This window comes from Somniosus microcephalus, chromosome 6 (assembly GCF_052327205.1).
Source record: "Somniosus microcephalus isolate GS21.2 chromosome 6, FLI_Smic_1.0, whole genome shotgun sequence".
Taxonomy (NCBI): Eukaryota; Metazoa; Chordata; class Chondrichthyes; order Squaliformes; family Somniosidae; genus Somniosus; species Somniosus microcephalus.
Genome location: NC_140992.1, coordinates 39,997,261 through 40,007,793, shown reverse-complemented (window position 1 = coordinate 40,007,793; position 10,533 = coordinate 39,997,261). Strand labels below are relative to the sequence as shown.

General features: G+C 39.7%; 1 protein-coding gene across 1 annotated transcript in view; it reads left to right on the top strand.

Annotated features, from left to right (window-relative positions):
* The first annotated feature begins 4,095 nt into the window (after nucleotides 1-4,095).
* LOC147115636 (uncharacterized) overlaps nucleotides 4,096-10,533 on the top strand; it is a 144,510-nt gene continuing 138,072 nt past the window's right edge. The window contains exons 1-5 of the mRNA XM_085989851.1: nucleotides 4,096-4,233; nucleotides 4,669-4,854; nucleotides 5,669-5,805; nucleotides 6,301-6,422; nucleotides 8,078-8,296. Coding sequence (XP_085845977.1) covers nucleotides 4,096-4,233; nucleotides 4,669-4,854; nucleotides 5,669-5,805; nucleotides 6,301-6,422; nucleotides 8,078-8,296 — 802 coding nt within the window. The remainder of the gene's footprint in view (nucleotides 4,234-4,668; nucleotides 4,855-5,668; nucleotides 5,806-6,300; nucleotides 6,423-8,077; nucleotides 8,297-10,533) is intronic.

Here is a 10,533-nt window from a genome sequence, read left to right as displayed (position 1 = left end):
TGTGGCTGGTCCAGTTATGTTTCTAGTCAATGGTGACCCCCAAGATGTTGATGGTGGGGGATTCGGCAATGGTAATGCCATTGAATGTCATGGGGAGGTGGTTAGATTCTCGCTATTATGTTCATTAATAACTAGACATTCTTATTATGAACACAGCTAGCTTTTGCTAGTTACTTTTATTGAGCACATGTGGACTTGTACAGCATCTTGTAGAGGCTTCCATCTTAACTGCTGCCTTGTGGGTAGCCTAGCCTCATGGGTAATGTAGTCTTAATATATATACAGCTGGGTAGTGTAGTCTTGTACATACAGCTATGTCCAGCTCTACAGCTCCACCTAGTGTCCACCACAGAATGACATGTTATTGATCACTACATCCCCCTTTCTTTGGAGGTTTAACAAAATCAATATCAATCAACTTTCAAGAAAACAATAAAGATAATATCAGTAACACTTTTGTTAGTGCTCTATAAACATAAACATTTTCAAAACAGTCAACACATTTTCAAAGCTTTACATTGTACTCAAAGATTAAGTCTATCAGGCTCTTTTACTCCACGTGTGGATCTTCTCAACATAGGTAAGTCTGATGTGTCTTCATGAGATTGTTCTGGCGGTGAATGACAAGATGCAGTTGCGGCATTGTCATCAATCTGCTCTTGTATAGATCGAGGTCTCCTTGCGATCTTTGCTTGGAGAGGGTTTCAGTGTTTCCTTCACTCTTCATGCCATAACTCTCAATGTAATCAATGCACTCTCGAAAAACTGCTGGCAGCTGGATCCCATCATACAGCATAGTCCTCTCAGCAGCCTCGGCTAATGGAACACCAAAGATTGGCCTGAGGAAAGAAGGAGTATCCACCGGAACTGCTTCCTGCTCTGGTGCAGGCTTCTTCTTTTTCTTTTTCTCTTTCCACTGCTTAACAACATCTGCTGCGGTTATATCTTTGGACTTTTTCTCCTTGTGTTTTTCCTCTTTGTGCTTTTCTTTGACCTTAAAGTCTTTTTCTTTCTTCTTGGAGAAACTAGGCTTTTTGAAGACATGGATACCCTTTGGCCTTTTCATCCTTGATGGGCTCTCTGCTTCATCACCTGAGTCATCTGGTCTGCTTATGGCACAGTTTATACGGTAGAGACTCTTGACCAGTTCTAAGTCTTCACAAGCTTTGTCACCTAGTATCGAATCAAGTCTTTCAGCCACAACAGAAAACATGAGATGATGCACTTTGTCTTTGACTGTCACTTTAAGTCTGCATACACCTAAGCTATCTATTTTCTGTCCATTATAGTCCTTCAGTAGTACTGACTTTTTCTGTATTTTGGGCTTTTCTTTCATATTGTTAATGTCACTCCTACTGATTATGTTTGCTTTTGCCCCAGTGTCCAGTTTCAATGTAACTAATGCTCCATTTATCTGCAGTGGGATCATCCATTTGTCCTCTTTTACTGCATTAACTTTATGTTCAGCATTGTCTATTTCTGAGGGCTGCACATTTTCTGTATCTTTTTTGATATCGTCACATGACACCATTCCTACAAAAAATGTCTCACTTAAATCAGTGTCCTCAATCACATTAACTTGTTGCCCTTTCGTTGTTTTTACTTTTGAAAAGCATTGTTTGGCAAAGTGATTCTTTCCATTACACTTTGTGCACATTTTTCCAAACGCTGGGCATTGTCTTAACTGGTGTTTGTAACCACAGCATTTACAATTAAAAATTTCATCCTCCGATTGCTTTTCATTTCTGTTCTGCCCACGTTTCTTCCCCTTGTAGGACACAGCACCGACAGCAGCACTTACTACAATCACATCATTATTGATTTCACTGAAAGTCTTCGCATGCTTTTGAGCTAGCTCGCTGGCTTTGCATATTGTCACAGCATTTTCCAATGTTAGTTCGGTTTCTCTCAACAGACGTTCCCTGACTTTTTTTATCATGAATACCAAACACAATCTGGTCACGAATCATGGATGCTTTGAGCTCAGAGAAATTACATGTCTGTGCTTTCAGTTTCAGATCAGTTATAAAGCTATCAAAGGTCTCATTTTGTTGCTGTGCCCGAGAACGGAAGATGTATCTTTCATACGCCTCATTCTTTTTGGGAGAGCAATGTGCATCAAATTTTTTTAGCACATCTTCTAATTTTCCTCTGTTCTCCTCTGGATTAAATACAAATGTATTAAATACCTCTATCGCCTGTGGGCCTGCAACCGTAAGCAGCAACACTATCTTCCTTGCGTCTGGCTTCGTACCGAATCCGATGGCTGCAATGTAGGGTTCGAATTGTTGTTTAAAAGTCTGCCAATTGTAGTCGATTTTTTCTGTGAGATTCAAATGCCCTGGTGGCTTCAAATTCTCCATGTCGCTTTTCACAATTTTCAGCAGATCTTCACCACCCTGGTACCATGTTATGTTCATTAATAACTAGACATTCTTATTATGAACACAGCTAGCTTTTGCTAGTTACTTTTATTGAGCACATGTGGACTTGTACAGCATCTTGTAGAGGCTTCCATCTTAACTGCTGCCTTGTGGGTAGCCTAGCCTCATGGGTAATGTAGTCTTAATATATATACAGCTGGGTAGTGTAGTCTTGTACATACAGCTATGTCCAGCTCTACAGCTCCACCTAGTGTCCACCACAGAATGACATGTTATTGATCACTACACTCGCTTGTTGGAGATAGTCATTGCCTGGCACTTCTGTGGCACGAATGTTACCTGCCACTCATCAGCCCAAGCCTGAACGTCGTCCAGGTCTTGTTGCATGCAGGCATGGACTGCTTCATTATCTGAGGAGTTGTGAATGGCATTGAACACTGTGCAGTCATCAGCGAACACCCCCATTTCTGACCTTATGTTGAAGCAGTTGAAGATGGTTGGACCTAAGACACTGCCCTGAGGAACTCCTGCAGCGATGTCCTGAGGCTGTGATGATTGACCTTCAATCACCACAACCATCTTGCCAGGTGTGACTTTCTACATTTCTTGACAAGAATGTGTTGACAGCCTTTTAAGCCCATATAGAATGGGCACTGCTAGAAAGACCTGAAGGTCAATTTTCCAAGCACACACTGCCAGTGGGAAACCTCATCCACCTTTTTGCCCCTTCCTGCCCATTCACTGAGACACTGCTGACCTTCCCCATTCATGCTGGCCACCTTTTCCTTCAGTGGCATCAATTCCACCCAGAACACCTCTCCCCTCACTCTTTTCTTCCCCTCTCCAGTTCAAACTACCACTTCTCTCGCCCTCCAGCTATCCCATCCACGCTGGCACTTTTCTTCTCCCACCAGTTAAGCTGACACTCCTCTTCCACTACCCATTCAAATTGGTATTCTCCTTTATTTAGTGGTCATAATTTTAAAGAGTTAAATGTGACAACAGCTACATATTTCAATACCTGCTACGAAGTTTGTTCTGCAACATTCTGGGTATTCATGTGCATGAGTGCGGCAGCTGAAAAGTTGCCTGAGTACTTTGCATGTAGTCTCAGTTAAGCTGCATCAGGGTGAGAGGGAAAAAGGTAGCATGCATGGTATGCCTATATACTTTCGGTAGGCTTACTTCGTCACTGTTTGTGACATTGCCAAACTTCTTTCTCATTTGCTCTCATACCCACAAATGTGAAGATAGCATAGACTTGTTTGGCCACTTCCGCTCATACAATGTGGACTGCAGTGTAGTGAGGACCATGATCCTTTGCCACTGTTGTTGCAGAATTACATCAAGTACTGTATCTTCAAAAGGAGCTGTTCCAAGGTGGACTTTTCTTGTTTCCATTGTCAGAATTCCAAAGTTGGAACTTGCAACAGCACAAGTTGCTCCCCTTTAAATAGCATCATCTGCCTTTTCGCAGCTGCTGCTGAGCAGTAATACCCACCTTGCAATCAGTGAGCCCCAGCCCTAATCCAGGTAGTGAGCTTGCTGGGCACGTACAAGTGAGCTCACTTTGCAAAATCACACAAGGTCTGCAGGCTGGTCCCAACAACTCTGCACCATGATCATAAAATTAACCTTCTAAGCTGATACATAACAGAGGATGAACAGGGAGACGTATGGAGGCAAATGCTCAGAACCTCTATGAAAGATAATGAACTCAGAATCATCTATTGACTACATTATTTGCCCTTCAATGTTGGTGAGTGTTGGAGGAGTTAAAGCCAAAAGACAATCTTCTACACAAGTTCTTTCATCACCCAGTATCCAACCATTCTTGGCAGCAATTCAGGTGAGGACAAAGACTCATAACTGGCTTTGTAACTTCCTCAGAAAAAATAAATGAATTACCTTCCCAAAGTTTCATTGGGCCAATCAATTGAAAAAATGGAGATGGCAGCTACTGAACCACAGTTGTTATAGTTACTGCAAAAGCAAAATACTGTGGATGATTAGTTCTGACAAAAGGTCATCGACCTGAAACATTAACTTTGTTTGTCTCTCCACAGATGCTGCCTGAGCTGCTGAGTATTTCTAGCATTTTATGTTGTTATAGTTACTGTGTTTACTGAACCACATTTGCTGCACTGTATATGAGTTGTTGTTCATAATAGATTCCAAATAGTTAGCAGCTTTACACAACTAACTTCAGAAAAAAAATTCTGCATGTGTACAAGGCAAAGGTAAACTAACAACAGCAATTATGTTTTTTAAATGATCATTTCAGGTGTTTGATTTCCAAGAGAAGAATGATTCACTCAGTTGGAATTTCCAGAATGACCTTAAAACTCAAGTGAATGATTACTATGGATCAGAACTTGGCAATTCAAGCTTCACGCCTAAATGGGCACTCAAGATCACCTGGGAAAATGTCCTTCCATACTCTGGATATAGGAACATAGATCTTCAAGATGTATGTATTTATTAACTTCCCATTGTTGCGTCCAACTTCCCCTTGGCTACCACTTTACATGTTGATGTTGATAAAGAAAATGGTTCCAAAATTCCTTTTGTCATGATCCCTACAATGCTGGAAAGTTTGGTGCCTGCCCAGAACACCTGCTCAACCCCAGCCACATTCTCCTAAGCCCCCCGAGTTGATCTGGTTAAATTTGAAAAGCTGAAGTCTTCAGTGGGGCCCACATATGCTCTTGTGGAGGCCTGCACTGCTCCACTCAGCATACCAGCTTGCCACAGAAATGTCAGATCCCCTTCTAGTTAAAATCAGGGCCTATGGCTGATATCGTAACAATATGATACATGTGGAATTTTTCACACACATAAATGAATTCTTACAGCTGTGATTCTGAATTAAAATATATTCAGCCTAACTCTGTCTAGTTAATTTATGTGCTTCTCATTTCTAAATAGATCAATAAGCCATACACTCTATACTGCTCTTACAGGGTGGTCTATATAGGCAAACATAAAACTAACCATAGTTAAAAGGAAACTAGACCATGTTTGGACACTTTCTTCATTAATCATAATGTCAGTGCAGATAAGGGTCATGGTACAAAGCGTGTATTGTGGAAAGATACATTCTGACCTAATACATATGCAACTCCTTTTAATCTAAACACTGGTTTATTTCCTTCAATGTTCATAAGTTTGACTCAATACCTGTTTCTGCTGAACGCTCCTTATTCTTCATTGAAATTTGGGGTGTGCCTTTCCACCTTAATTCTACATTAATGGAATGACAAATCTGTCTTTTTCTTTTTCAGACCAATACGTACCAAGCAGTTCTAACAACTGATGGTATATTTTCCTTCTGTTTAATTCAATTCAAAGATGGTGGAATGAACTGGAGATATGACTTAAGGCCTAACTACAGAAATTACGCTCTCATGGGATATTATAGGTATTTATAACTTACAGTCTGTTATGTATATTAAAATAGAGATTTCCAAGACACTGTTTGCAAATATTATTATTTCATTAGTAATAGAATAGAAAATGTGTTCAGCAACAGGTAAAGGCATTTGGTGCAACAAGTCTTTCGTTCTTTAATAGATCTCAATTCCACCTACATGCCTTTGTATTATATTTCTTAATCCCTAGTCTTTCTTGAACTCATTTATACAGTCCGATGAATGGCCTTCCCTGGCAATTTGTACCACAAGTGTATTAGCCTTGGGACAAAATAAAGTTCCAACTGGAATCCCTTCTTAGTTCAAACTTGTAACTTATGTCTCCTGATATTTGAACCCTTCACCATAATGAATTATTTGTCTGGTATTTTTTGTTGTTGCAATGTTTATTCAGTGCAGCTTTTGTTTCCTCAAACTTCTCTGCTCAGCCCAATTCATTCATTGTATTACAAGTTGATACTATTTCATATTTTTTTCATTTACAGTGGGTCTACACGTTCAGTCCCTGATTCAAACAATTTTCCAGCCTTTAATGACCCTCACACCAGATTTTATGTGTCGCCTGAAAAAACCTACCACCCAGATAAATACCCAGGCCTTAAAACAGGTTGGTCATGTTAATAGTAATATGAAAATACAACAAAATCCATTAATGCAGTGTTGCTTTAATGGGCCTGTCTTCCACAGATAATATCCCCTTGAATAGTGTAATGTAAATTTGAAAAAATGTTAAATAGTTTTTAAGATGTTCAGCATATAATGCAATTTGGTTTTAGTGACCAATGCTTGCAGTGACCATTCGATTGGAATAATTGATCTGTTCTTTCAAACATTGCAACCCATAGGTATCTGTGTGATTCCATTTATTTATAATGATCACTGGAATTTGGTTACATTAATCAGATCAGTCGTACTGTACTGCTAATCATAGTCTATTGTTTCATCATAACTTACAGCTTTATGTTTGCCATGCCTTGAGTCAAGCACATGCATTAATATGGAATCATAGACATTTTGGTACAAAGTGGTCCGTTATGCCTGTACTGGTGCTAACTCCTCCACTAGTTACCAACTCTAATCATGCTGTAATCTAGCAGAAGTTGCTGGAGCGGGGCATCTCGCGGTGAACGCCGTGAGTTGGATATTTTTCCAATTAATTTTGCGCCACAAATTACTGGAAGTGCGAGTTGATAACGAGGTCAACGGAGTATCTGGGACCTTGGTGAACAACAGGGCCAATAGTTTATCTCCTTAGCTAAAGAGATTTAAAGATCTGAATGGTTAGCAAAGCTCTGAAGTGACAGCTTGGACATCTGATTATTTAAACAAAGTTTATCACCGAATTACATGCAGGAAAATGTGTAGTGCTAAGTATTTTTGCCTATGGAACATGACACATTAATATACGAATTAGACAACCTCCTGCCCAGGGTTCAAATTATTATTGTTGTTTTAATTTATGAAATTCAAGAACCGAAGGCAACTGCTGTCTGCATGCGCAAGCTATATATTTTATAGTAATTCAAAACATGTGTTACTTGTGGAATCAGCATGGTGATTGTTGGTTACTTACAAATTAGTGGGCCCACATAATTTGAGGGGGGAACTCTAAATCCTGACAAGCTGAAATGAATTTAGCAACGACTTTATCCCCAGCCAGAATCCACGGCAAATCAATTGAACAAATCAGTTAAACAAATCAGATTAACTTGCACCCTGGTTGCATGCGTTATGTGGCATGTGCAGAACAATTATCATTTAATTGCTAACTGGTTTCAAAGTGGAAGGCCATTGAAAACATAAATGATTCCATTAATAGGGTCCTTACGCCCTAACAGCAGCCCTAACTTTCTACAGCGAGTTTAATTCATATTTACAGCACAAGTGCAGCAATTTCTTGAAACTCATGGGGAGGTTGAGGGCAAGCTGTGGTTTTTACGAGGCTAATGGCGGAGTGGCGCAAATCGTCCAGCAATTTGTGGTGATTCACAACTCACGGTGTATCTCTTCCTCGCTACAAATTGCTGGATTTTATACACACTAATAACACTGAGCGCCTTTAAGTCACCGTTATTTTGCCAGCATATTTTGGCCGATTATGTCCTTTACTATCAGGTGAACGGAGTGCATGTCCAATCCAAGTCTTTAACAACAACCTAAATGTGCTCAATTAGTAATACCATCACTCAGTTGAATTGAATGTGATTTTTTTGAGGATGGTAAATTTTTGTTTTAATCGCTGTAATCTTACATTATTTATAGGCAAAAATGGACGGTGGGCTTACCGCTTGGAAAGAAATACTCAATTTACAAGAAACCCAAGACAAAAATGCTTAGATTGGTATTTAAGGGAACCAGAGCCATTCTGGAGCTACTTCACTTCCCCTTGTCCCTGCTCATTTTGGCAGGCTATATTTGATAATGCCTTTATATGGCGAAACAATTTATATTATTATGGATTTGATGTTAAAGAACCTCAAGGTAATGGTTATTTTTCTTATTTTGTAATCGTGTAATCAGAAATAATAATATTAGAAACACTGAACATCAGCAAGCATCCGAAATCAAGGACTTCGTTACACGAGATTATTTTGTTCAAGTCACTTCAGAATGTTCTAAAATTATGTAGCGTGCATACATGAACGCTCAGACTCAATGACTTGTGCACGGGTGCAAAGCCCCACATGCGTGCAAGTTGTTGGCTTTTACACATGCTTGCAAGTTATTGTCATGCATCCATGTACAAATTAGTGTGACCAGGAATCAGTACACATTGGTCCCATACTTACTCAGCAACAGACATAGAATCATAGAATGATACACCACAGAAGGAGGCCATTCAGCCCATCGTGCCTGTGCCAGCTTTTTGAAAGAGCTATGAAACTAGTCCCACTGCCCTCTTCTTTCCCAATGGCCCTGCAAACTTTTCACCTTCAATTATTTATCCAATTCCCTTTTGAAAGTTATGATTGAATCTGCTTCCACCACCCTTTCAGGCAGTGCATTCCAGATCATATAAACTCGCTATGTACATTTTTTTTTCTTCATGTTGCCTCTGTGTCCTCTGATTACTGACCCTTCTGCCGCTAGAAACAGATTCTCCTTATTTACTCTATCAAAATCCTTCATGCTTTTGAACACCTTTATCAAATTTCCCCTTAACCTTCTCTGCTCTAAGGAGAAGGTTAAGGGGAAATAGGGAGGGACATAGGTGAGGGACTTGTAACTTAAGATGGAAAAGAGCTTTTAACTGCAAATTAGCTGGTGCTGTACATCTCATTTTCAGGATATGTTCCAAATATGAAATTTGATTTTATACTGATGCAAGTGTAGTACAAACAGAAGTTGATGTCCCAAACTAACTATGGGCTTGTAACATGAAAAAGTTAAATCTGCTCTCTGCTTCACTTATTTTTATCGTCATTTTTTTTCTAATCAAATATTGAAATTTGATGTTTTCAACTTGCATACTATTTTATCAATGCACATTAAGTAAACCATGGTACCATACAGTTCCTGTGGTTCAGTGTCAGTCCCATGTAGAATACACACTGGATAAAAGGGAATGATTTGCTCAGGCCTAGTGCGTACATGCAGAGTGTTTGATGCCGATGGCCAGCATTTCACCATCCTTGTCGGAATTGGTTGACTGAAAATCTTTTTCTGCCCTAATAAGTCACTCCAAAAGTTCCTTGTGTGCACGCTTAAAATTGCGTGCATAGATAAAGTTCAAGCAATTGTGACATTTTTACCAGTGTGCCATGTTTCTGGGAACATGTGGGTCCCAAACTGACTCAGGACAGATTCAGAATGTTTCTGCCTCAAACGCAAACTGCTGGAGAACTAAGTTCTGAATGGTTTCTTCTAATAACCTGCAGTTCTACCCTCAAAATGATCGAATTGATAGCCTTCAATCAGTGAAAAAAACATTTTTCTCCTTAAGTACTGAAAGTTGACGCACGGGCTGAAATACTAAATGTCAGTTTAAAAAGTTGATGTTTGGCACGTAGGCTAACTGTGCTCTCAGCATGACCATTTGATATTCCATCATAGGTAAGGCCTTTAGATTTTGGTTTTCACAGAAACACTGACAAAAATTCTGGCCATTTAAAGGTGATTCTGTGGGTAAAGTTTGAATGCGAGGTGCTCTGCCTCCTGGGACAGGACAGATACAAAGGAGTGAATGTTGAGAAGGATACAAGTCTGGAGATACAATTTTGATGCATTATGACATAATGATAGCATTTGGTGTAGTGTGTTGAAATGATGTAGAAAGAAAATAAATGTGAAAAGTTTATTTTGTTGATAAATTGGAGATTGTTTTAAGGAATAAAATATTTGAAAATGGTAATTTATATTAGGGAGTGCACCTTTGTGTAGTGGGATGGCTTGCATGCTTCTATGACCCTTAGAGCTATGTTGGCGGCCGTGTAACTCCCCAGACAAGTTGAAAGGCAGTCTATCGGTTCTCCTGATAAGAATCAGTCTAACGACATGTCCATGTAAAAATGCCTTTCGTTATGGAAACAACCCAGAGGCAAGATGAGTCTGTTACAGACTTGCAAATACAACTGTGGAGAACCACCATAGGAGACAGAGAATAGGGATAAAGGGAATGTATTCTGATTGGTGGGTTGTGACAAGTGGTGTTCCCCAGGGACCTGTACTGGGGCCTCAGCTTTTTGCCAATGACTTGGATGAAGATATAGAGAGCTGCA